The sequence below is a fragment of the Arvicanthis niloticus genome, chromosome 19 (genome assembly GCF_011762505.2).
Source record: "Arvicanthis niloticus isolate mArvNil1 chromosome 19, mArvNil1.pat.X, whole genome shotgun sequence".
NCBI lineage: Eukaryota > Metazoa > Chordata > Mammalia > Rodentia > Muridae > Arvicanthis > Arvicanthis niloticus.
Window position 1 is genome coordinate 806,909 of NC_047676.1, and position 27,793 is coordinate 834,701.

At 41.9% G+C, this 27,793-nt stretch overlaps 2 protein-coding genes across 4 annotated transcripts in view; both read left to right on the forward strand.

Annotated features, from left to right (window-relative positions):
- Nucleotides 1–8,368, forward strand: part of Ahrr (aryl hydrocarbon receptor repressor) — a 76,882-nt gene extending 68,514 nt beyond the window's left edge. Inside the window, exons 9-11 of the mRNA XM_034523281.2 lie at nt 3,913–3,974; nt 4,207–4,345; nt 5,033–8,368. Coding sequence (XP_034379172.1) covers nt 3,913–3,974; nt 4,207–4,345; nt 5,033–6,041 — 1,210 coding nt within the window. The 3' untranslated portion in view covers nt 6,042–8,368. The remainder of the gene's footprint in view (nt 1–3,912; nt 3,975–4,206; nt 4,346–5,032) is intronic.
- Nucleotides 8,369–10,881: 2,513 nt separating this feature from the next.
- The window catches only part of Exoc3 (exocyst complex component 3), a 41,623-nt gene continuing 24,711 nt past the window's right edge, over nt 10,882–27,793 (forward strand). The window contains exons 1-4 of one of the 3 annotated variants that reach the window (XM_034523302.2): nt 10,882–11,010; nt 12,520–12,710; nt 20,315–20,534; nt 26,946–27,627. In XM_034523302.2, the coding sequence (XP_034379193.1) occupies nt 12,537–12,710; nt 20,315–20,534; nt 26,946–27,627 (1,076 nt within the window). In that variant the 5' untranslated portion in view covers nt 10,882–11,010; nt 12,520–12,536. Of the gene's footprint in view, nt 11,162–12,519; nt 12,711–20,314; nt 20,535–26,945; nt 27,628–27,793 lie in introns of all 3 variants that reach the window. The other 2 variants (XM_076916312.1, XM_076916311.1) reach the window with 2 other exon arrangements.

Genomic DNA, 27,793 nt, shown 5'->3' on the forward strand with positions numbered 1-27,793 from the left:
TCCTGTCTTAATAATCTTCCCTATTGGGATTGAATGCTTTACCTTCACTTAGGACATCTTGTTAGTTTCCTCCCCTGTAAAAATCCTGTTGTTAAACATTCCTCTTAGAACCTATGTCTTAAGGAGTTTCCCTCTGAGATGGAAGGTTTTAATCTAGGAAGACACTGCTGTACAACAATTTCCCACACAGACTGTAGGCAACACTTTCTCCTGTTCCACTATAATAATAGTAGTCAAAATTAAAAAACCTAATTCCCAGTCACTTGTTTGTCCTTTAGTGACTAAAACAGAACTAAGCTACCTACCTTTCCTTCCCAGAGCATACTAAGGTCTCGGTCTGAGGTTGTGTTGGTTAAGACAGCAAGGTTTGGGATAAAATAGTGGAAGTTGAAATGAGCTATCTATCTACTTAAAATTGAACCATGCATTTTATCTGTAACCCTGTCCCTATTTCTAACCTGAGCCATAGTGCTCTTCTCTTAGAGGCATTGTGGAGTCTTCTCTGGCCTTGGTTGCTGAAGAGTGCTGGGGAGGGGCCAAGGCCATGGTCTAGGACTAATGCATAGACTGGTCACTCAGCCTTGGCTACAGCAGAGAGACCACAAAGAATAAAAGAAGGGGTCTGGTGTAGAGCTAACAGGATCTGTTCCCTTTCATCCAGTGACACAGGGAAAGCACAGAGTAGCCTATGGATCAGGAGGGCTCATTAGTGGCTCTGTCCCAGGATGTGAGGCATAACATCCTCATGTCAGAATGGAGGAGCCCATAGAATGGGCACTGCCTTCTGAAACAGCCTTATGAGGCATTTAACTGTCTGTATGGAGGCTGTACTATGGGAAGGAACAAGGCTGATGAGGAAATGGTGCTCCCAGAGGATAAAGCCTGAGAGCACTAATGCTGTTCTCGGACCTGGACTGGGAGAGAGACTTCTAGTGCAACCTTTAATCCCAAGAAGGAAAATGCAATTTCTGGTACCTTTCCACTCTGTCTTGGAGGCATGATGGGCACAAGATTGGGTACACAGGCCACCCTTCTTCCAAGGAGATACCTTGATGGATTTACAGGATTTCTGAAGGCAGCAGCACCACAATTCATTCTTTGCAGGGGCAGAGATGATGGTGCCAGGCCCTGAGAGCTGACTCTGGGACCAGTTATATCATGATTGCAGGAGCAGCTCCTATCTCTCACAGCTTTCTTAACAAGGATTTTGTGTTGGATGTCCCTATTTATTTCTTTAGCCTGCTATGTTCTTTTACCTGCCTGCTAAATTTTATTTCAAATCTCTAAATCAGTACTTGCAACAGTTTTGTTATTGCCCATAGATATACAGTGAGAAAATATGATTCTTGGAGAGTACATACACATTCCCAGCAGTGACTCAGCAGATCAGGCTTCTCTCTCTCTCAGTCTTACAGTTCCTCACAGATCCCAGGTACAAAGAGATAAGCCACACTGCACAGAGGACTCGGGTGAGTCCAGAAGGTAGAGTTTGAAGCTCAGTATTGGCACCCAGTAGAGAGACATCACCTAAATTTCTCCTTCGAAAAGCAAAATGGACCTATCAGGATAACTCAAAATTATTCTAAATAGAATTTAATAGCAAAAAATATGACACCAGTAGCCCTAGAAGGCCAGACTTGGCCACTCATCCAAATATGTCCATTAAAGAGACTAACAATGATAAAGGTGGAGGAAGAAGACATTGATCTAGTACATAGGAGACAGGAAGATATGAAAAGATCCCATATTTGGAGCATGTACATAAGCTTTTGGATTAAACAGAGGCAGAATTGGAGTAGGAATAAGAAGTATGCCTAATTAAGCAGTTCTGATCAAGACATGGTGATCTGATTAACTATTGAGTCAGATCTGGTTCTGGAAAGTGGTCTGAAGAAATCCTTATTGCTTGAGAAGGTAAACTGGATCTCAGGAGATAGTTAATGTTTCTTCAAGCTTTGGCCCTACCACCATGGACAGTCTGTCTTGAGGCCCCCCTGTTGCTGGAATCTAAGGTGACTGCAGGTTTGGGTAAATGACTAGGGTCTGGTCACCTTTTAAGAACATGAAATACAGCAAGGTGGTGGTGGTGGTGGCATATATATCCTAGTACTTGGGAGGCAGAGGTAGGCAGATTTCTATGAGTTCATGGGTAGCCTGGTTTACAGAGTGAGTTCAGGACAGTAAAGGCTACACAGAAAAACCCTATCTTGAAAAGCCATTTAAAATAAGAGTATGAAACAGAATGCAGTAAAGAGCTAGCAAGATGCCTCCATTATTCTTATTTTTGTGCCTTAAACCTTTAAGAGGAATGAGATAGTGTACTGACCACTTTTATGTCAACCACAAGTTAGAGTTATCTGAAAAGGGAGGTAGCCTCAACTGAGAAAATGCCTCCATTAGGCCCAACTGTAGGGCCTTTTCTTAATTAGCGATTGATAGGGGGAGGGGCTACAGCCCATTGCGGGTGGTGCCATCCCTGGGCTGATGGTCCTTCAGAAAAAGGCTGAGCAAGCCTCGATGAGTTAGCCAGTAAGCAGAACTCTTCTAGGGCTCTGAATCATCTCCTGCCTCCAAGTTCCCACCCTGCCTGAGTTCCTGCCCTCACAGCTTTCAACAATGAACTGTTCTGTGGAACTGCGAGTGAAGTAGCCCTCCCCCAACTCCCAAAGTTGTTTTTGGTCATGGTGTTTCATCACAGCAATAATAACCCTAAAACAATAGGTTAGGTATCCTCAGTTCCTAGATTCTCGAATGATTTGTGTACCTATGTGTCGCGAACCCCCCACGCTTGGGCACCAAACTGTTGCGCTTACTGGAGCCCCACGTTGCAGCCCGTACTGCCCGTTCCGGTCCGAGGGTCAGGGTCTAGCGAGAGAGAGAGTGGGGATAAAGGGGAAGAGACGCGAAGAATGGAGACAAGACAGAGATTCTGATCAAGTCTCTTTTATTGAAGGGAATTCTGAGCTATTTATAGGCTTTTGCCACGTGCCTTGTAGGCACGTGGATACCACGTGCCTTGCAGGTGTTGATATGACGTAAGCCTTACAGGCGTCTATAGCGTGGACAGCACGTGCACCGCAATGCCTTGCAGGCTTGGATAGCACATGCGCCTTATGAGCATGTATGGTGTAGATAGCACTTGGACAGCACGTGAACTGCAATGCCTTGCAGGCGTGACTACCACGTGCACCTTGCAGCTGGGGGCAGTAAACAGCAACACAAAATATGTGGGATATCAGAGTGTGCTTTAGCTGTTGTAGGCTATTGAAAACCAAATCTTTCGTCAGGGTATATGGTTCCAGATGGCTGCAAAGTTGATCTAGCCGCTTTCTGCTAAAGTCGGCTCCCAACACCTATGTACACAGGTCAGCAGATGATCTAAAGAACATAGATGCAAAGGGAAGGCAGAGAGACATCAGACTTCCATCCTGCTTTCAGATACTTCGTGAGGAGCCCAAGTGAGGAGCTTGGTGATCACTAACTCATTGTTATGATGATTGTATAGACCATAACTTCCTCAAATCACAAGAGTCAACCTTTTGTTATTCTGGTCTTCTGGAGGGGAAGAAAGTACAATCTCTAAAAGCCACCTATGTGCCATAAACCCCCTGAAGTAATTAATTAGCTTTGTATTGGACCTCAAAAATTCTATAAGAAAAAAAATTCTGCAAAATAAAGATTAAAAGGTGTAAGAGTTAATTTCTATCTTTTCTCGAACAAGCCGTCTTCTGCTGTCTAACCTTTGAGAGAGACCTATGGATAAAAAGCAGTTCATTCATTCAGCTTTCTTCTGGCAGACTCATTGGTGTGAGTGTGAGTCAGGAGGTCTGGGCAGTGGGGTCTGGGGTCTCACTGACTCCTTCCGTTGTCTTATTGTTAACCTACATTAATGTTGTTATCTGGTCTTCACAGGGCAAAAGCTGTTACAAATCTGTGTGAATCAGAATTGCATCCCAAACTCAATTACTTAGCAGGTACTTCTAAAACTTCATCTACTTGGCTTTTCTCTATGGCAAGATGCTTTTGTTCCTGGGAGAGCTCCCCATGCCCACAGAACTCTGTGTATCCCCTAGTGATGCCATGACCCGCAGGGAGTACCTACTGAGATAACTGCCTGCTGCTGTCACTCTGGTCCTGGTCACTGCTGTAACAAACCTGCTCATTGGCCCTCATTGTGACATCTTTTCCCTCTCTAAACCCTAACAGGAAGGAGCAATGGAGAAAATGGCATTTCACTGTTCAGGGGACAAACAGATAGGAGCCACTGGGCCCGGGCTCTAGCCAGGTCTTCATGCCTGTGCCTCAGGGGTGCTCCTGACCTGCTGGACCCCAAGGGGGCTTCAGGGTAAGTGGTAACAGACTGCACAGTTCCCAGTTCCAAGTTAAATCACTGTGGATATCAGAATGAAAGGGGTGGGATAGGCATGGAGAAGAAATATTTGCTGTAGCCCTGACACCTGTTTGTCTGTACACATCTCTCAGCCTGGGCAGCAGTCAGGAGGAGTATGTTTGTCTCAGAAATCCTTTCATGTCACAGCCCTTCTCCTACCTACCACTTGCATGCCCTCTAACTGCACCCTGACCGTGGGTTTCTTTACCAAAATGGCTACTAGGTAGCACCCTCCTCATCTCTCATCACATGGGTAATAGTCCTGAAGTCACAAAGTGTCCTGTGGTCAACCATAGGATTTTTCTTTTAGTGTCCCTACAATATCATATTAGTGGTGATCATATGGCTGATGGGCACTCAGCCATGCCCAGAGATTCCTTCCTGGAGCAAGGAGTGCAGCATGCTGCCTGGGAACCTAGGGGCCAAGGAAGGCAAGGTAGAGCAAGGAAGGCTTTTAGCTGGTCCCTTGGACTAACAGCAGGTGGCAGAAAAGGCCAATGTGGTCTAGGAAGACTTGACGCTGCCTTTGGGATTTAATTGGTATCATACTAAGTTGCCATCCACTCAAAGAGAGGCTGGGGTCTCTAAAGGGGTGAGAGTATTGCTTCTGTGCTATGTCCAATGGCTATCTTTTCTCTGAAGGGACAGAGAAGAGGAGGACCAGAAGCACATACTAAGGAGATCCCCTGGAGCCCGGGGGCCCAGGGAGATGCACAAGTACAGTTATGGCTTGGAGACACCAGTACACTTGAGGCACCTGAATTGGAGCACAGAACAACAAAGTCAGGAGGGCACTACCAAGCTGACTCGACAGCCCAGTAAGAATGAGCCATCCACATGTTTGGTGCCCCATGGGTCCTGTGTGTCCTACCCTGGAAACCAGGCTATGTTCAGTGCCAACAACATGGCTTCTTTCAGAGATTCACTAGACCATCCCACTGGTACCTACTGCAGTCAGATGAACAGACCCTTGCCGGATATCCATCAGGGGCAGGTGGATCTTTCCACCTGTCATATCCCCCAGGGCAGTCTGGGATCTAGGATCCCTCTGCCTGGAATGCAGCGCTTCACAGCCAGAGGATTTTCTACAGAGGATGCAAAATTGCCCAGCCTGCCAGTGACCATAGGCACCCCATGCAACCCAGTATTGTCACTGGAAGTGCCAATCAAGATGGAGAATGAATCTGGGTCCCAGGATATAGTTGAAACCAGCACAACTAGCTGTGTGTGGCTGGGAACCAGTGACATGGCCAGAAGACATCTGGTCGGTTTCCCTGCCAGGATGCACTTGAAAACAGAGCCCGACTACAGGCAGCAGGTCTGTACCCCACACCTTGGGCATGGTATGGTGGGAACTAATCCCCACAGCAGAGATACTGTTGGATCCTGTAGGGAGCATGCTCCTCTTTACTCTGCACATTGCACCTGCCTGGATCCAGAGCCTCCTCATCACCTCTTCATGTGTAGCCACAGTGAGAGCCAGCACCCCTCTTTGGACCAAGACTGCAGAGCTCCTATTGTTAAGCGTGAGCCTCTGGATTCACCGTCATGGGCTGCTCCTGGTCAGGTGACTGTGCCCAGGATGTTCCCTAAGAGTGCCTCTATAACTGTGATCCCATCCAAAGGCTCCGATGGGACTTTCCTATCCTAGAGTTGCTGTTCTGTTGGAAACTCAGTCCTTGGATAATGGAACATGATCAGAGATTCTTATAGTAACACTCTTTACAGAACTTAGTGAGGCTGAGATTCCCTGTGTGTAGCCTAGCAGTAGTACATTCTGAATCAAAAAGAACATCAGAGGATTCGCATGCATAAACCTCAATCTGTTCAAGCGGACAGCATTTCACTTTGAGAAATTGAAATGTTTAAGGAAGTAGATAACAGTATTCTATGCTGGGCAGGACTCAACTGATTGTCAAAGTGATGTGTTCCTGGTGCCCAAGCTTGCTACACCTCCTGCCTGTATGCAGCAGGAATTCTGGGGCTCTTAGTCAGGAACTGAGGCTGTACTTTGCATAATGGTAGTTAGGGAAACACCATGGTGCTTTTGGTGGGTTGTTGAGTATGGTTTATGTACCTGTGTCCCTGAGTACATCATATGGTAGAGGCCAGGAACCAAGGCAGCACAACACACAGAAAAGGGTGAAGCCATACTGATGAAGAGGCTCTGCCTGCCTGCCTGCCTGCCTGCCTGCCTGCCTGCCTGCCTGCCTGCCTGCCTGGTTCAAAGTCTTCCTCTGGGATGAACATCCATCTCTGATGCTCCTTCTCCTGAGGTCTTAGGAATGGCAGGAGCTTGCTGGAACAGCCTTGTGGCTAATTCTACTAGGTAGTCTCTTCAGCATAGATTTTCTTTCCTTTACCTATGGCTCCAGGGTATCATTGCTTAGCACTGGCTTAGTGAAAAAAGCCTATCACCTCACCGGAATCAGGTTGAATGGGCAAGACTAGGTCTTCTGCCCAGCTTTTGAGCTGTCTGTCTCTCAAGAAGACTCACCACAGGACAAGGATACAACTTAAGATCTCCTAGAACTGAGAGTACTCACTGTGAGAGCCCAGGGCCTTGTGCTCTCTCTGTCCCTTAGCCCACAGAGAATTTTCAAAGGGCAAGTAGGAGCTGTGCTGTCATAGATGTAACACATGCTCACACCTCACTCCAGCTTCCCCGTTACCTGAAGCCTGAAGCCAGGATGATGTCCCAGTTCCTCCCTCCATGCCCAGCCACCTGTCTCCCTCCTTTCCTCAAACTGTGTCAGTCCCGGCTTATACATTTCTGCCAAGCATAGCACACCCTGTGGGTATTAATGAATAACAACAGTTAGAATTCGAGTCTTCCTCAACACTTCCTGTTCTAAACACATACCCAGCTCCTAAGGGCAGGACATGGTCACATCAGTCAAGCGTCTTCCAATCTAGTATTTCTCTCTGAAAGTGCTTAGCTAGATCTCCATTCTAAGCCATACTCCTTATTCCATACACGTCCTATACAAGGAGCAGAGAACACAGCAGACTGTTCCGTTCCAATGTATACAACATTTACCAAGTGTCCTGGAGCCAGTGAGAGAAACCTAGGGAAAGGGGTCATGAAGATGGAATTCAGAGACGTAATTGGACATGGTGGCACGCATTCCAGCACTTGAGAGATTGAAGCAGGAGAGCAGTTCAAGCCTACATCAGACCTTGTCTCAAACAAAATAAAACAAAATACATTACTACATATTTACAAATTTTAGCCAGATCCCCATCCCCTTGCTATGTAATCAAAGAAGAGCTGTGTCTGCAGTGAAGTCCATATGACCTCTGCTCAGGTATTCTGCACCTTTCAGAAGTACCTCACCTGCTCCCCTGCTGGGATGGCTTACCAAATGTGGAGTATGAGCAGCTCAACTGGGACCTGGGCTTCCTTGCAGGTCAGGCTTTGTGAACACTGAGTTCTCCACTTGGATGTCATTTCAGCAGATTTTGTGTTTGGTGGTGGTGGTGGTGGGGGGTTGTACCACATCACATGGCAGGCTTTATCCAAACACCTGGTGCCAATGCTGTTGAAGGAAGCTCAAATCTCCCAAACCTGTACTTCTGCTCATTCATCACAAATCTCCAGTCAGCTTGCACAGGAAGTGAACAAAGACTGTTTCTGCTTTAGCGTTTTTAGCATTTCACCATATACACTAACTACAGGTTCATGCTTTTTGTGATAGCTAGCTTTTGTCTATATGGCTAAAAAATATCAAAAATTAAATATAATGAGAGATGGGCTGGGGAGGAATAAATACAAAGTGCCTTTATATTTGCAGTTTCTACTGGGGGAAAGCCCTCAAGATCTAGACCTAGTGAACTTTAAGCATACACTACAGTGCAGCTGTCTGTGTTATTTTCTTGGTGCTCTGTTTTAACAGAGAATCCAAATGCATTTCTCATGTGGTAGTTTTTTACTACATTTGCAAAACCTGTGTAAAATAAATCTCATGTTTCTATGTATTTAGTGTGAGATTGTGTGCCTTTTCCTTCAGAGAGTGTTCTGGATTCATATTCTAGGACGGCAGAAGGGGATAATAAATGTAAAAGTAGAAAGGCTGGAGTTAAGGGTTGGGTCCTCCTCTGCTTTCATTGGAGACCGGGACCCTCATGTGCCCTAGGACACCCCAGACTCACACTGCCTGGGAAGAGTAAGGAAGGCATAATAGATGGATCTTTTCATTCAAGGATATTTTTATCCTGCAGTAGATACGTTTTAACCTTTTTTTCTCTTTATGGCTTATGTACTTAGTACTTTCACAACAGTCTGTGGCTTTTGACAAAACCGAGGCAATTTGATGCTAATATCACCATCCACAATTTTTTTCAGGCTTAATTGGCCATTGTGAGAAAGCTTCCTCCACTACTAACCCCTTTGTTTCCTTATGTTTTAAGTTTTCTCTTACAACAGTTTCACCATGTTTAATCCACTCACCTGCACTCATTTGGACATATTTCTACTTCCCACTCTCTTCCAATTATGCATCAGCAAGTCTCCTTTTCCCACATTCTCTGCTGTCTGAAATCCTCTATGCTCTCTTCCTTGTCTCTGTTCTACTTGTTTGGAAGCCACAATTCTATATCTTTGGTGCATATTTAATAAAATCTACTCTGTAGCTCATTAAGAAGTCTGGCCTCTGAGAACATGAACAGGTTTTGGCCACATCAAGACTCATTTCTAGCCAGGCAGTGGTGGCGAACGCCTTTAATCCCAGCACTTGGGAGGCAGAGGCAGGTGGATTTCTGAGTTTGAGGCCAGCCTGGTCTACAGAGTGAGTTCCAGGACAGCCAGGACTACACAGAGAAACCCTGTCTCAAAAAACAAACAAACAAACCAAGACTCATTTCTATTTGGATTGAGGGGGACCAAAGAGCCCTTCTGGATTTTCTGTGCCAAAGGCTAGGCCTTAACACTGCTCTTCAGGCTGAGGAGGAAGAAGCTGTCCTAATTGCAGTGTATTTGGCAGCCTTCTCTACCCTAAAGCCCACTATAGCCATGCAGCCTTCTAGCCATCCCCAGGATAGATAGTTTCTGTTGCTTGTGTTTCTGGCCCCACATGTTGTTCACCAAGGAAGCTCTGAGTGATCTGGATTTCTAGGAGTCTCTGTCTGTTCTTCACCTACTTGGAACCCATATCTTCTCCCTTTCTCTGGGTGGGTGTAAAACTGGCCTTGGGGACACTCTTCCTGCTTCAGGGCAGCAGAACCTTTAGTCACTACTTCATTTTTTCTTTCCCTACCTTGGTCCTGGTTATTCCTATGCCTGCCTATGAACTTACCTATACATTCAAAAGTATGCTTAGCATTTTCATCCAATGACCCCCAAGTGTTTCCTGAGCTTTGTCACTCTGTTGCTTGCCAAAAACCAAAACCAAGATTCTTACTTTATTTATTCATTATTGATTTATTTAGTTGAAAGGAAACAGAAGTTGAGTCATTTACTGAAGCAGTACATCTCTCACTAGGCTAGTTAGCGGAATCTATTAGGGAGCACCATGACTGAACACTCCACTACATAATGGGTAGCAGTAGATTAGGGTTAGACATAAGGTAACCAAGGAAAACTGCAGCTTTGTCTTGGTAGCTGTGCCTTCTGACTTTGCAGTTAAACATTCCTAAAGCTGATATTCCTCCTATTTTGTCATAAACTAAAGGGCCAGGGCACTTCCCCAGTTGCAACTCCTACACTACAAAAGCATCTTCAAAAGACTGACTTCATCATATTATTTTCATTGTGGTAACGACAGGTTACCTACATTGTTCTTTCATTTACTGAAGATCTGCCCCATCATCCATTGATTTGGGAGATCCAGACTTTGTAGTGATGTTATGGGTAGACATACAACTCAGCAAAAGTGTATGCAGAAAAGGTGAAAAAAAAAAAAAAAAATAAGACCTGTTAGGGCAGAGTTGTCATACCTGATGGTCTCTGTATCTGAAGAGGTGGGGGAACAAAATTTCTGGTTGTTCTAGGTACAGCGGCGACCTGATGCTTCACTGCTTCCTTCAGCTGGAGGAATTCCATCAGCTGCTTTTTTTTTTTTTTTTTTTTTTGGCTTGTGTTTTTGTTTTCTTTGTATGTGCTATATGTTCTTCTATGTGCTATATGAGCAGCTACCAACCGCTCCACTGTGGCTCCACTGTCCTGAACACTCGAAATCTACTAGCTGTCAGAAACCTCTCGGGGATGAGGGCAAGGACAGCAAGAAATAACAAATATACGAAATATAAGTAGCGGGACCTTGAACACAAGACACAGTAAAGAGATGGAGAGGTGTGGAGAGACCAAGGTAAGGAGGGAAAGAAACTAAGCAAAGGCAAACCTAAGCAGGTGAATCCTGAGAGGCTGGGTAGGTACAGCAAGTGCTACATAAGAAAAGAGGGGCGAGAGAGGGCCAAAGGTCAGTCGGCGGAGCCAGGCCTGATTCATTATCCCTGTGTCAGCAGAAGCAGGACAAGCTCCCAAAGAATCCACCGAAAGATTGCCCGCACAGCGTCTTCAAGGTTACCTAGGTCCCGTTCTTCCGCCCAGACACCGGAAACGGAAGTGACCACGCCGCACACTTCCGGTCCGGCTCTGGGAGGTGGAAGCGGCGGCGCGGACGGTGAGGAAGCTCTGCTTTGACAGCCTTGGGTCACTGTGCGGTGGGCGGGGCGCTGGGCCCTCGACTCTGGCACAGTGTACCCCCAGTGGGCTTGTCCTTGGCGAGGGACAGCGTCGGCCGAGGTTTCTGGCGGGATGCGACACTCTCTGGTGCGGGTCCCTGGGCGGGTTTGGGTTTGTCCTCGCGTGCGTCCCTCCCATCCCCTTGGTCGGGGCTGTTTCTACCCTCAGAGTTCCCTTTTGCCCCAGAAGCCGGAAATCTGACAGTCCTCAAGCTGCCGTTGGAATCAGATTTGTTGGCGATCCCGTATTGTTTTTTACTTTTTGATTCTCCATGTTCAGGTTTAGAAGTGGGTTCTTTCTTGCAAAGACATTTGTTTGTTTGTTTGTTTGTTTTTGGTCAGCTTTTCTTTTGCATCTGGCTTGTAACACTACCACTGGACTGCCATTCACCTGTCAGCTGGAGTGGTTTGGTATTGAGTTTAATACCTGCCCTGTAAATAGAATTATACAAGTTTTAATGTTGGTAATGTTGAGGATAATATGTCAAACTAAAGGGGGGAAAAAAAGCCTGCAATGAATCAGCCCTTTTAGAAGTGGTCGTGGAACCCTATTTCTGTGGCCTGCTCAGATTTCCTATTTGTGTACGTGTCACGAATAGTCAGAAGATGAAGATAGTGTTTGCAATGCTGTTCCACTAGAATGAAAAATGCAGAGAGAGAAATACACAGGGAGAAGCTACATAACTGGAAACGTACAATGGATTTTAGTGGTTTTATGAGACTACTTGAGAATAGAGAGTGGTCTTTATCACATCTGTGGATGTTGAGTAGCTGAAATCAAAGGGAACAATGTTATTAATTCCCTCATTTGCTGGATAGTCAGCAAATAGCCTGTGTAGGTCCATGACTAGGATAGTATTGGATCTCAGACTGATGACTGATTGATCTAGCACATCTGTGCTTAGGGGAATCAAACTACTCAAGTGAGGACAATATATACCTTTTGCTGTCTTACCTTTGTGTTTAGAGGTGTTAAAAAATAAGAAGTGGAATCTTGGTTACCCAGAGCAGTGGTAAGGGAGTCATAAGACTCATGGTTTTGCCCACTAGGCTCCTCAGTTGTCTTCCAGTAACTACCCCATGTACATGGGCAGCAATGAGATGAGCTCTAGAAATGAAAAGCTGGTCTTTTATAGGGCTAGGAATTGTGTTAGAGATGCCTTTGACATAGTCTAAGACCCTGTATAAATATTCTCTCTGTGTGACTATCTTATGCCTGTGAGCTATCCCTGCTTCTCTCTGTTAAGGTAAAATCTCAGCAATTGAATTCTAAAGACTTGCAGTTTTGTTAAGGAGTTTATGACCCAAGTTCAGCTTTCATTTCTGGATTACTAATTTAAATGTCATAGAAATTCTCCATTAGTTGCACGGTGACCACATGACCTTTGCATGGTAAGTGTAGAGTCATCACTTTTCATTTTAACATACCTTCTCCTTTGTGTATATAGTGTACTTGTGGTATGACATGTGCAAAGATTCTGCCTGCTTTTTGACTATGAAGGAGACAGACCTGGAGGCTGTTGCCACAGCAGTCCAAAGGGTTGCTGGGATGCTTCAGCGCCCAGACCAGCTGGACAAAGTGGAGCAGTATCGAAGAAGGGAGGCTCGGAAGAAGGCCTCTGTGGAAGCCAGGCTAAAGGTAGGAGACCATAGAAATGATGGGACAGAGCTATTTGTCTTCAGTTTCTGCTCCCCACTACCCTGCTCGCCTGCAGCCTTATTTTATGGAAATATTTTCTCAACTGAGGTTGACTCCATCTTGTGTCAAGTTGCCATAAAATTAGTCAATACAGTATAATATATATTATGTGTATATATATTTAAATCTAGATTCTGTATATGAAATAAAGCCTGATATTTTTGTCTTTCTTCTTATTGTTTTCTCTAGTTCCTGTCATCTGGACCAGCACTTCCCAATCTGTAGACCATGATCCCTTTGGGGGGTCCAGTGGCCCTTTCACAGGGGTCAGTCACCTAAGACCATCAGAAAACACACATTTACAGTAATGTTTATAACAATAGCAAAAGTACAGTTATGAAGTAGCAAGGAGCCGGGTGGTGGTGCACATCTTTAATCCCAGCACTTGGGAGACAGAGGCAGGTGAATCTCTGTAAGTTCAAGGCCATCCTGGTCTTCAGAGCAAGTTCCAGGACAGCTAAGGCTGTATAGAGACCTAAAACCTACCAGCCAACCAGCCTACCAAACAAAATGAAGTAGCAACAAAAATAATTTCATGGTTGGGGTCACCACAACATGAGGGACGTATTAAAGGGCTGCAGCTTTAGCAAGGTTGAGAACCACTGCACTAGACTTTTCTTCACACCTCATAATCCCCTTTAACTTTCATGGTGTGTTTTTCTGTGTATGTGTACTTAAATCTAATTTCTTCAATTCTCAAAGAAAACATGTAATATTTGTTTTTCTGAGTCTGACTTAATTAATGAAAATTAGTTTCATCTGTTTTTCTGCAAATGACATAATTTCACCTTTCTTCACAGTTGGATAAAATTCTGTTGTATGCTTTATCCATTCATCTGTTGATGGACTTCTAGGCCAGTTCTGTGTCTTGGCACTTGTGAACAGTAAAGCAATAAGCTAGTTATATCTCTTTGGCTTGTAACTTAGACTCTTTTGGATATATACCTAGGAGTGATGTAGCTGGATTGTATGGTAGTTTTATGTTTTGAAGATACCTCCATACTGATTCCATTGGCTATACCAGTTTTAGAGTCCAACCAACTGTGTTTAAAGAAGGTTCCCCTCCACCACATCATTCTTATCATTTGTTGACATTTGTTTTAGTTAACAAACAACCACAAAAAACTTTCTTTTTAGATTTATTGATTTCATTTTATGTATATGAGTGTTGTGACTGCAGGTATGCATGTATACCATGTGCCTGTCTGGTGTCTGCAGAGGTCAGAAGAGGGCATTAGGAACTGGAGTTATGGATGGTTGTGAGCCACCATGTGGCTGTGGGGACTGAAGCCAGAACTACAAGGGCAGTAAGTGCTCTTGATCACCGAGCCATCTCTCCGCCTCCCAGCATGTTTTGTTTTTTAATGATAGCCATTATGATTGAAGTGAGATAGTATATTAATGCACTTTTGTTTGTTCAGCTATTCTTGCTTGTTTGATTGATTTGTGTGTGTGTGTGTGTGTGTGTGTGATGTTTTTAGACAAGATCTCACCATGCACTTCTGGCTGGCTTTGTACTTCCTGTGTAGCCCAAACTGGCCACAAATTCACAGTGTTCTTTTGCTTTAGGGCTTGAACGCTGACTTTATGGTTGTGTGTCCCAACATCCACACTTAGTATAGTTTGAATTGCATTTTCCTAAAGGATAATGCTGAACATTTTTTTTTTCATGGATCTTATTTTTTTGTTTTCTTTTGAGAGCTGTATGTTCAGTTTGTTAGCTTGTTAATGGAGATTTCAGGGAAGATGTTTGTGTGTGTGTTGTTGTTTTGAGCTCTTTATGAATGGTAGGTATTAATCTCCTGTTGGATACAGAGAATGCAAAAATCTGTTTTGTAGGCTATCTCGTCGCTGTTTTCGATTGCATCATTTGCCATTTAGAAGCTTTTTTATTTCTTGTTGTCCTATTTGTCAGTTCATAATAATTATTTCCTGAGCCTGTTTGACTTCTTTTCGAGGCGTCTTGCCTATGCTTATAGCTTACAATGTTTTTCTGTTTTCCTGTAGCATTTCAGATCTTAATATTAAGGTCTTTGATCCATATAATTGATTTTTATGCAAAGTGAGTGACAGGTATCTGGTTTTATTCTACATGCAAATACTGAGTTTTCCCAGCACTGTTTTAAAGAGAGCATCTTTTCCAATTATGGTTTTGATAACTTTATCAAAAACTATATGATTGTAATTGTATTTTCTTTCTTTACTGGATCTTTAGCCTGTTCCATTGGTTTGTGGGTCAGTTTTCATGTAAGCACCATGCTGTTTTTGTTTTTTGACTTTGTAGTATAATCTGAGAACAAGAATTGTAATGCCTAAAATATTGGTTTTCCTGCTTAGAATTAATTTGATTGTATTTTGAAGTTCTGTGCTTCTATATCAATTTTAGGATTGCTTTTTCTTATTGCTTTGTTTTTACATATCTTAGTTCTTTGAGAGTTTTTAGTTGTCTTCAATATGTTTTGAAAATAATCATCTTTCCAACTCTTCTCAGATCCATTTCCATTTCTCTGTCCAACCAACTTTAAGTCCTTCTTAAAAAAAAAAAAAGAAAAAGAAAAACAACAACCTTCTAAAACCAGTTTGTGCTGCCCAGATATTCTTAGATGTATGGTCTTCTACTGGAATGTAGTCAACTTGCTAGGCGCTAGGCTGTTAGAGAAAACTGACTCTTCTTTTTCCAGCAGGTAACAATTGCCAACCTCTCTACTACTAGGCATGGGACTGTGTGCCCAGCTCTCTCGATATGCTGGAATTTGGTCTGGTTTGGGCTTGCACAGGTGTTATGCATGCTGTCAAAACCACTGTGAGTTCTTATGTGCAGCTGCTCTATTGTATCCAAATGTGTCCGTGTGACCATTCACTGCCTCTGGCTCTTACACATTGTCTGTTACCTCTTCCACAATGGTCCCTGACTGAACGTTTATTTGGAGGAGGAGGTGAGGTACAGGAGATATGTTCCCTTTATAGGGCTGAGCATTCTACACTTTCTTATTCTCTGCACCTTGGCTAGTTGTGTGTTTCCATGTTAAACATCATCCACTGAAAGTGAAAGCTTCTCAGGTGAGGATTGAGGGATGCATTGATCTGTGTAATGAAAGTTGTTAGAAATCAATTTAATACTGTGTCCCTTTAGCAAAATAATAGTAGGTTCTTTCCTGAGGCCTGTGAACTGTTTAGCCATGGGTTCTTGGCTCAACAGTGAAACCAGGGTGAGTTTTATCTTGTGGAGCTGGGTTTAAATCTAAGCAGAAAGTAGTTGGTTACTCCCATGGTGTTTGTGCCATGACTACATCAATAGACATGTCTTGACAGACTAGACATTGTTGTAGCTCACAGAGTTTACAGCTGAGTATGACTGATGGTTTCTTTTCTCTTCTGGTAGCTTGCATAGCATCCTCCAGCACTATAAAGCTATTCAGTAGGGATGAAGCTTCTGGGTCCATAGCAGCCTCATTTTCCCAGGTTCTATCACTCAAGTATGTGGTATCTTCAACAACAGGTCTTTTTTACCATCACGGTCTGGGAGCATAACTAAGAGCAAAGCATTGGCCTGTAGTGTTTGAGGCCTATGGGGCCACACTGGCCAACAGCTCCCAAAGAAATAACCTGTTTCTGGCACTGGACTTTTTATTTGTTAGCCTCCGGTCTATTGGGGCATTGTTGCCCTGTGACTGACTGGCTTACTCCATGTCTTAGTTAGAGTTGCTGTTGCTGTGTTGAAAAACCATTACCAAAAAAACCTGAGGAGGAAAGGGTTTATTTGGCTTATACCTTCCACATCACTGTTCATCATTCACTGAAGTCAGGACAGGAACTCAAACAGGACAGGATCCTGGAGGCAGGAGCCCATGCGGAGGCCATGGAGGGGTGCTGGTGACTGACTTGCTCCCATGGCTTTGCTCAGCCTGCTCTCTTATACAACCCAGGAATGCCACCACACACCATGGGCTGGGCCCTACCTCATAAATCACTAATTAAGAAAATTCCTTACAGCTTGGGTCTTATGGAGGCATTTTTTTCAATTGAGGTTCCCTCCTTTCAGATGACTCTAGCTTGTGTCAAGGTGACATCAAACTAGCCAGGACACTCCATTTTGACTCTATATTATGTCTGTTTAGGACATTTCTATAATAGTAGGTGTCCTTATATCTTTCCCATACTCTTTCTGCTGTACTCTCTGCTTCCTCTCCTCAGTTTAACCCTGCCCATTCTGTTATTTCCTTGTAGCTGTTTATAGTAATATATTCTGTCTTTCCTCCTGTGAACATCTCTCCTCATGGCCCCTTAGTAATTTCCTGACCTCTATGGGTATTCCAAACAAAATACACTTTTTTCCCCCCCAGCATAAAATTGCTTTGGCTCTTTTGGGTCTTGTGCTTTTATAACAACTTTAAATTTGTTTTTTTCAATTCTGTGAAGAATCCCATTGAGATTTTAATGAGGATTGCATGACTTTGCTTCTGCCCTTCTCACAAAATTAAATGAGCACAAGAGGTTTGTTCATCTTCTAGTGTCTTCGATTTCTATCTTCAGTGTTTTAAAGTTTCTATTGCCGAGCTCTTTCTGCTCCGTGCTGATGTCTGTTCCTAGGTATATACTGTTTGTTTTGAAGCTATTGTGAAATTTAAGAAAAAAACAAAAATGGTTTCTTTCTTGGCAAGTTAACTATTAACTACTATATAGAAAAGCTACTGATTCTGTATGTTGACATTCTGCTATTTTGCTGAAAGTGTTTATCAAGTCTGTGAGTTTTCTGGTGAAGTCTTTAAGATCTTTTCAATAATATAGGGTTATGCCATCTGTAAATAGGGGTAATTTTACTTTTTTCTATCTGTATTCCCCTTCTTTCTCTTGCCTCATTGCTCTACCTAAGACAGCACTACAGCAAGAGTGAAGAGAGTAGGCACTTTTGTCTCATTCCTAGTTTTAGAGGAAATGCTTTCAGTTTTCACTCGTTGGTATAATGTTGGCTATAGGTTTGTCATAAATACTTCTTATTTTCTTTCTATTCCTAAATTCTTCAGGGATTTTATTGTGAAAGGAATTAAATTTATCTGTGTCTATTGAGATGGACCATGTGATTTCTGCCTTTCAATCTTATTTATGTGCTGTCTTATATTTATTGATTTGTGCTTTTAATTATTCTTGCATTCCAGGAATCAAGCCAATTTTATTATGATAATGAACTTCTTGATATGTTCTTGAATTCAGCTTATGAGTATTTTACTAACAATTTTATTTCTCCTATGTTTACCAGGAAAGTTGATCTACTGTAGGTTTGTTGTTGTTGTTGTTGTTGTTGTTATATCCTTAGACTACTGTTGTATCAGGGTAATACTCTCTTCATAGAATGATTTTAGTAGGGTTTCTTTTCTGCTTTCTGAAACAGTTTTGGGAACATTGATATTAGCTTTTCTTTAAAAGTCTTGTAGAGTTTAGTGAAGAATCTGTGTAGCCCAAGCTTTTCCTTGTTTGGAGTCTGTACTACTTCTGTCTTGTGATTTGTTTTAGGTATGTTTAAGTTGTTTGTGTTCCTTGATGTAATTTGGGTAAGTCATATGCATTTAGGAATTTATTCATTTCTTAGATCTTGCAGTTTGGGAACCATGGCATTAAATTATACCCTAAATTATTTAAAACAGATACCAGATTTCCTTGGTATCTGTTGTCCCCTTGTCATCTCTAATTTGTATTAATTTGGGCCTTTGTTCCCATCTTGGTTATTTTGTCAATCTATCTTTCTTTCTTTCTTTCTTTCTTTCTTTCTTTCTTTCTTTCTTTTTTTTTTTTTAAAGAACTAACTCTTTGGTTGATTCTATGTATTGCCATTTTAATTAACATTTTATTAGTTCCTGTCCTGATCCTGATCTTTATTATTTTTTTGCTGTTTGAATTTATCTTGTTCTTGTTTTTCTAAGATCCTGAGTTAGATCCTTAGTTAATTGGTTTGAGATCTCTGATTTTTTTTTTCATGTCAGCATTCAAAACTGTGACCTTTTCTTAACTTAAGATAGCCTTAGCTATATCCTAAAGGTTCTGATAAACTGTGCTTTTATTCTCATTTACTAAGAATTTTTAAACTTCTACTCTGATTTTTTTATGACCTACTGATCATTCAAGATTATTTTATTTAGTCTCCCAATTATTTTTATAGATTCTGGGGTCTCTCTTGCTGTTGATTGCTTATTTTATTCCATTGTGATCTAATAAGATAAGAAATTATTTGAATTTTTTTGTATTTGTTAAAACAAACTTACTGTATGGACTAAAATGTGATCTGTGTTGGAGACAGTTCCATAACTTAATGAGAAAAATGTATATTATTCAGATGTTGTCTTGAATACGCCGTAGAATCAGGTGTGTCTGACCTGTTAGGTGAAGTTATGAATGCAGCCCAACATAAAATACTAAGGTTATTTAAAACAAGAAATTTAAAAAAAAAAATCCTATTGTGAAGTTGAGTGCCAATTTTGTAGCTAACAAATCATTTTGCAGTGTCAGTAAGTTAGGTATGCCTGTGTATAGATAAGCTTTTAAGGCTGTTTGTTCTGTGGTATAATTTAACAATGAAGTTTCTTTATTGATTTTTAGTCTAGATGACCTGTTGATAACAGTAGGATTTTTTTTTTTAAATTAAATGATTACTAAAGTTATCAGGACCTGTCTACTTCTTTATATCCAGTAGTATTTTATAAAATCATGAGACCCATTATTTGGTACATATATATTTACAATTGTTATTCTTCTTTATGGATTGTTCCTTAATTAATATGCATTGCTCTTTATGTCTTATGACTAGTTTTGATTTTAAAACTACTTTATCTGATCTCAGAATAATGGCCTATTTTTTGTTTGAAGTCTATATCCTATTTCAGCTAAGGACCTTCTTTTCAGCTTTTATTTGTTCCAAATTAAATCAATTTCTTTCATTCTCAGTCTATGAATATCCTTGCCCATGAGGTGTGATTCTTGGAGATAATAGACACTTGGATCTTGATTTGTTTGTTTATTTGTTTTTCCAGTTCAGTCTGTTAGTTTGTATCTTTTAATTGGAGAAGGAAGATTGTTTTTATTTAGTTACTGTTAGCAGTTTGCTGGTTACTGTAATTTTGTTGGTTATTTTTCTAGTCACTTGAACAGTTTGGTCTTTGCTTTCTCCCCATCCAGGTAGAGTTTGCTGGTTTACTGAGATGGATATGATAGAATCTTTGTTCTCCTTTGTTAATCTATTCCTTTTGAAATTTATTCTTCTATGTAATCTCCTGAATGAAACTGCCTTTTTCTCTGATTTCTGCTTATGAATCTTTTTAAGTATTATTCAAGCTTTAAAATATGTCATTGTTCTGTTCCCAGCCAGTATTGAACAAAACAAAAAGTTACTGTATAAGTCCATTCTCTTGTCTTTTTTCTTCCCTAAAATTGGGTAGTTTTTGTACCTTGTAAGTAGTTCTTTCTGAACTTGATCCTCCCTGGAAAAATGTATTCCTCTGGAAATCTTGTATGGCTGTCATTGGCTTTGCTTACCTGCATGGTGTCTCCTTTAGGCTGCGATCCAGTCTCAACTAGATGGGGTACGCACAGGCCTAAGCCAGCTCCACAATGCATTGAATGATGTCAAGGATATCCAGCAGTCACTGGCTGATGTCAGCAAGGACTGGAGGCAAAGCATTAACACCATTGAGAGTCTCAAAGACGTAAAAGATGCAGTGGTGCAGCACAGCCAGCTGGCTGCAGCCGTGGAGAACCTCAAGAACATATTCTCTGGTGAGTGGCAGATAGGAGAGGGGAATTGGGGGAGGTTTTGGGTGGCTCTAGAACACTCATGAGGGTATCTTTCTATGCACATACTTGCTTTTCCTCTAAACACTGGGAGCTCTGAGAGATTAGTAGGGGCAGACCAGCATTTCTTTGCTATAAACTTTTTAGGCCTTTCCTTGAGTGCACAGTAAGCTCGATTCTGCCTGCTCACATAACTTCTCTGAACGTGAATGGAAAGGGTCAGTTGAGCAAATGTAAATAAGGACCAGTGGAGAGCATACTGATCTGTGTCTGGGTGGTGCACAGACACACACTGCAGGGCCAGTGTTTTTAGCTGTGGATGAGTGACTAGGAGTCTACTGAACAAGAGTAGAGGTAGAAGTACATGTTCTTTAGAGGGGCAGCTCCCTGGGCAGGATGGGAGGCAGGCCCTGAGACAGAAGATCTGGGAGAAGAGCAGTTCTTAAGCTAGGACAAGTAAGTGCACAGGCCAGGGAACAGGTGGGCAGAACAGAGCAGGTCAGGAGTCTCTCAGTGTGACAGTCAGAGCTGTGAGGATCCTGGTAACGAGGCAGAGGGCTGGCTGACTGGCTGGCCAGAGTTGTGGAATGCAGAATGCTCCACAGCCCATTCATGAACAGAGGAGTCAGCTGTGAAACACCGAGCTCACTCTGAATCTCTGCCCAGTTCATTAGTGATGTGACTGGATAGGGTTTTTCTTTATAGAGAGATCTGTTCAGATTTTCTACTGCTTTGTTTTTCAGTCTGGTAGATTTTGTATACAGGAATTTTTTTTTTTTGGTCTGAGTTGCCTAGTTTCTTGGTATTCAGTTTTTCACTGTCCTCTTTTACAGTCTCTTTTTTAATTTCTGAAGAATTAGTAATATTCCTACTTCTGTATTTTAATTAGAATCCTTTGTCATAGACCATTTGAGCTAAGGGTTTGCCAGTTTCCTTAATCTTTTCAAAGGGCTAGGTTATCTCTGTTGGTTTTATATGCTCTATTGTTTATCTGTATTCTGATCTCTGTTGTTTCCTTCCTTTTAGCTTTGTGTTTAGTTACTCTTTTTTTTTTTTAAGATTCATTTATTTTATGTGTATGAGTGTTTGCCTTTATGCATGTATGTCTACCACATTCATGCCTAGGACCTGCAGAAGTCAGGAAAGGGCATTAGAGTCCCTGTAACTAGAACTTTAGGTAGTTGTGAGCCTCTGTGTGGGTGCTGGGAACTGCATTGGGTTCTCTGTAAGAGCGCAAGGGCTCTTAACCACGGAATCATCTCTTTAATCTATCTCCTTTTTCCAGCTCCTTAAGTTGTAAAGTTGGGTAACAAGTTTGAGAACTTTTTTTTTTTCCAATTTAATTTAATTTTATTTTTATTAATTATTTTTTTACATTTCAAATGTTGTCGCCCTTCCCAGTCCCCCCCCACAAGCCCCCACTCTATCTTCCCTCCCCTTCACCTTTAAGAGGGTGCTCCCCCACACACCCATCTACTCCCACGTCACCCCTCTAGTATCCTCCTCCTCTAGGGCATCAATTCTTCACAGGACCAAGTGCATCCCTTCCCACTGAGGCCAGACAAGGCAACCCTATGCTACATATATAGCGGGGGTGGGGTGTATGTGTGTGTGTGTCACGGACCAGCCCATGTATATTCTTTGGTTAGTGGCTTAGTCTCTGGGAGCTCTGAGGAGTCTGGTTAGTTGATACTGTTGTTCTTCCTATGGGGTTGCAATCCCTTTCAGCTTCTTCAGTCCTTCCCCTAACTCTTCCATAGAGATCCCTGAGCTCAGTCCAGTGGTTGGCTGTAAGTATCTGCATTTGTCTTAATCAGCTACTGGTAGAGCCTCTCAGAGGACAGCCATGTTAGGCTTCTGTATATAAGCACAACATAGCATCAATAATAGTGCCAGCCATTGCTGTCCTCCCATAAAATGGATCCCAAGTTGGGGCAGTCACTGCACAGCCTTTCCTTTAATCTCTGCTCCACTTTTGTCCCTGCATTTCCTTTAAACAGGAACAATTCTGGGTCAAAAATTTTGAGATGTGTGGGTGGTTCCATCCCTCATCTTTGGGCCATGTCTATTTATTGGAGGTGGTTTCTTCAGATTCTATTTCCCAACTCTTAGGCATTTCAGCTAAGGTCATCCCCATTGGGTCCTAGGAGCCTCTCACATCCCTGGTATCTGGGACTTTCTAGAGGTTTCCTCTGTCCCACACCTCACACTGCTGCATATTTCTATTCATTCTCCTAGCCCTCTGGGCTTCTCTACTGCCTCCCTCCCATACCTGATCCTGCCACCCTTTTTTCCCTCCTCTTCCCCTCTCTCACCCAGGTATCTCCCTCCCTCTGCTTCCCATGATTATTTTGTTCCCTATTCTAAGAGGGATTGAAGTATTCACACTTGGGCCTGTCTTCTTGTTAAGCTTCATATGGTCTGTGAGTTCTATCATGGGTATTCTGAACTTTTTGGCTAATACCATTTACCAGTGAGTACATACCATATATGTCCTTTTGGGTCTGGGTTACCTCACTCAGAATGATATTTTCTAGTTCCATCCATTTGCCCACAAATTTCATGATGTCCTCAATTTTTAATAACTGAGTAATATTCCATTGTGTAATGAACCACATTTTCTGTATCCATTCCTCTGTTGAGGGACATCTGGGTTGTTTCCACATTCTGGCTATTATATATAAGACTGCTATGAACATAGTGGAACACATGTCCTTGTGATATGCTGGAACAGCTTTTGGGTAGTTATATGTCCAAGAGTGGTATATAGCTGGGTCTTGAGGTACAACTATTCCCAATTTTCTGAGAAACTGACAAATTGATTTCCAGAGGGGTTGTACAAGTTTGCACTCCCACCAGGAATGGGGGAATGGTCCCCTTGCTTCACATTCTTGCCAGCAAAACCTTGAGGTTTTCATTAAGATCAAAATGGCTAAGGCCATTCTGACTGGGTGCAAGGTGGAGTCTCAGAATCGTTTTGATTTGTATTTCCCTGATAACTAAGGATGTTGAATATTTAAGTATTTCTCAGCCATTAGAAATTTCTCTGTTTAACTCTGTACCCCAGTTTTTAATTGGGTTATTTGGGTTGTTGGTGTCTAACTTCTTGAGTTCTTTATATATTTCGAATATTAGTCCTCTGTGAGATTGTCATTTTGTCCTATGGACTGCATGTCCTTTGCCTTACAGAAGCTTTTTCAGTTTCATGATGTCCCATTTGTTAGTTGTTGATCTTAGTGCCTAAGCTATGGGTGTTCTGTTCAGAAATTTGGTTTTGTCATAGAATATCTTGTATGTTTAGGAGATTGAAAGTTTTGCTGGGTATAGTAGTCTGGGCTGACATTTGTGATGTCTTAGGGTTTGCAAGACAGCTGCACAAGCCCTTCTGGCTTTTAAAGTCTGTTGAAGAGTCAGGTGTAATTCTGATAGATCTGCCTTTTTAAGTTACTTGGCCTTATTCTCTAGCAGCTTTTAATATTCTTTCTTTGTTCTGTACATTTAGTGTTTTAATTGTTTAATTGCTTAATTTAGTGTTTAATTGTTAATTTAATTGTGGCGAGAGGATTTTCTCTTTGGTCCACTCTTTTTGGTGTCTGTAAGCTTCTTGTATGTTTATAGGCATGCCTTTCTTTAGGTTGGGGAAATTTTATTCTAAGATTTTGTTGAAGATATTTTCTGGGCCTTTGAGTTGGGAATCTTCTCCTTCTATTCCTGTTATTCTTAAGTTTGGTCTTTTCATAATATCTTTATGTATTAGCTTTAGCATTTCTAGATCTACCAATTTCTTCTGTTATATTTTCTACTCCTGGGGTTCTCACTTCCATCTCTTGTATTCTGTTGCTGATGCTTGTGTCTGTATTTCCTGTTCTCTTTACTAAGTTTTCCATCTCCAGGATCCTCTCAGATTGTGTTTTCTTTATTGCTTTTATTTTTATTTTCAGGTCTTGAACTGCTTTGTTTATTTCTTTCACCTGTTTGATTGCATTTTCTTGTATTTCTTTAAGGGGTCTGTTCATTTCCTTTTTAAAGGCCTCTGCCATCTTCATAAGATTAGATTTAAGGTTATTTCTTTCAATTCAGCTGTGTTAGAATCTTTTCTGTAGTGGGACAGCTGGATTCTGGTAGTTCCGTATTGTCTGTTGATTGTGTTCTTATGCTGGCCTCTAGCCATCTGGTTTTCCATGAACAGAAATGACTCAGAAAGCTATAACAACTTAAGTCAACCAAAGCATGGATGCCAGCTCACACAGCTGGAATCTCAGAGCACAGCACAGAACTTCAGGCAGCACAACAGGTTAGGGAGTGTTCTTCCAGGTGGCTCAGCTAGTCTTTGTTTCTTCCAGGGACCCTGCTGGTCTTTGTTTCTTCTAGGCAATTCATCAGGTCTTCTTCCTTTTGGCTGGGCTGGAGTGAGAGTCCCTAGTTTTTACCATATTGCATAGATCCTCAGTTTCTTCACACACTTTCTGCTTGTTTTGTCCTCACTGAGAGAAGGTACTAGTCTCCAGTGATCCTAACAGTTATATCAGTTTTTGCTTCATATATTCTTGTAGTCTGTTTGAGGTGCAGAAATGACAATAATTGTCATAACTGTGTAACTGTACCATCTTGTTAATAGACCCTCCTGTTATATCCTCCTTCAATTTACTTAAAGCTCTTTTGTTTCATGAAATACTGCTTTTGACCCTGTTACTATTTACACAGGCAACCTTTCTCTAATATTCTCAGCTTAAGAGTAGTCTTTTGTAGACATGTATGGTTGAATCACTTTTTAAAAATTATGTTTATTTTATGTGTATGGGTGTTTTTCCTACATGTATACATATGTACTATATGCAATGCTTAGTGCTCAAATAGGTCAGGAGACAGTGCAGGATCCCTTGGAACTAGAGTTATAGATGGTCGTGAGGGTTACAGGATGGGTGCTGGGAACTGAGTCCAGGTTCTTTGGAACAGCTGCAAGTGCCCATAAACATTGGATCATCTTTCTAGTCCATGATTAAATCACTTTTAAAATGTTTTTTTTTTCTGCCATCTATTTTGATTTAAACTGCTTATAGTTAAAGTAATTACTAGTAAGAAAGGGTTTTGCTGTTTATTTTTCATATGCTGAACTCTTTTGTTCCTTATATCACATACTATAGTTTTCTATGTTTTTTTCTAATGAAACACTTAAGTTCCCATTTTTCTTTTTTTTTCTGTATTTAGATATTTTCTTTGTGGTTACTGTAGGACTGACATCTAATGTCTTGAAATTGTTTTCACCTCCAGATTGAATTTATACCATCGTGAATTCACTAACATGTAAAAACTTTATTTCTATATAACTTCATCCGACCCCTCTTCACTTCTTTACTAGTGACATTATTTATGAGACCTTTTCTGTGACAAGTTTCTTCTCTTACTGCTGTCACAGCTCTATGACTTAGTATGGGTCCCTTCGCTGGCAGGTCATTGCCTTGCTTGCCAAGATATTTTCATTCATGTTGTCTATCAAACTTTGTAAGCTTCCAGCCATCTACTCTTCTATCTTCTTTCTTTAAGGTTACTACAGTATATATGTTGATCTGCCTTACAAGTCCATAAGTTCTTCTGGGCTCTGTCTACTTTCTTAGCCTTTTTCTTTCTGTCCTGATAATTGCCATTATTCTCTCTTAACATTTTCTGGTCCCATCTCCTGCCTGCTCAAATTCCCCTTGCACTCACTTTAAACAGTTGCTTTCATGTTTATGTCTAGTAGACCTGCTGTCAGGTCTTTTCTGAAGCAGGCCTACTGATTTAGCTTTTGAATATTTATTGAATGGGGCATGCTTGTAGTGTTCTTTGTGGTTTTTCTTTAGGCATTTGATTCTAACATTCTAAGCCTGGACCCTGGAATCTGCCTAAGCATATATTCATAGTGATTTTTCTGACATGTCATTTGTATATACACACATGTACCACACACGTGGATGTTTTTTAATGTTCTTATCTATTGGACTTCCAAAGGGATAGAAAGAAAATTAGAGAAAGGAAGGTAGCCATTCTCTTTACTTCCTGGAATTCACATTAGCAATAGTGGCTATAAAACAGAAGCAGCAGTCAATAATCAGAACACACATCACCATACTTGAAACATGGTTTTTTTTCTGAAGCCTACCTTAGCTCTAGAAAGATGTCATTCACTGCTTTAGAAAAAGCACATATAACTGAATGGACCATGATTACCCAATTTCCATCAGGCCTTTTATGGCTAGGTTTATGAGAATTGCCAGTCTTTCATAGACTCCAGAGTTTAAAACCATTAGGATCTGTCAGGGTTGCTGTCCGGGTGAGAAGATGAATGCCAGGTGCCTCTTGCTTTACCTGCTGTCATCTCTATGTGTTTTCACCAAGTCAACTTGTACCTTTTTTTAGTGCCTGAGATTGTGAGGGAGACCCAAGATCTCATCGAGCAAGGGGCCCTCCTGCAAGCCCACCGGAAGCTAATGGATCTGGAGTGCTCGCGGGATGGGCTAATGTGTGAGCAGTACCGCATGGACAGTGGGAACAAACGGGACATGACCCTCATTCATGGCTACTTTGGTAGCACACAGGGACTCTCTGATGAGCTGGCTAAGCAGCTGTGGATGGTGCTGCAAAGGTCACTGGTCACTGTCCGCCGGGATCCTACCTTGCTGGTCTCTGTGGTCAGAATCATTGAGAGGGAAGAAAAAATTGACAGGCGGATACTTGATCGAAAAAAGCAAACTGGGTTTGTTCCTCCTGGAAGGCCCAAAAACTGGAAGGAAAAAATGTTTGCAATCTTGGACAGAACTGTGACAACTAGAATCGAAGGTACACAGGCAGACACCAGAGAGTCTGACAAGATGTGGCTTGTGCGCCACCTGGAGATCATTAGGAAGTATGTCCTGGATGATCTCATCATTGCCAAGAACCTCATGGTCCAGTGCTTCCCTCCTCACTACGAGATCTTTAAGAACCTCCTGAGCATGTACCACCAGGCCTTGAGTACTCGGATGCAGGACCTTGCGTCGGAGGACCTTGAGGCCAATGAGATTGTGAGCCTCTTGACATGGGTCCTAAATACCTACACCAGGTAGAATTGCTTTTATGCCTACGTGTCTTTTTATCTAGAAACTTCTCTCTCTTTTTTTTTTTCCCTGCTTTTGCATACTGACCAACCGTTTACAAGCAGTCTCATGCATTTTGAACCCATGTCTTTTTCTGGCTTGTGAAGGTCTTTCTGTTCTGCCTGTTGGTGA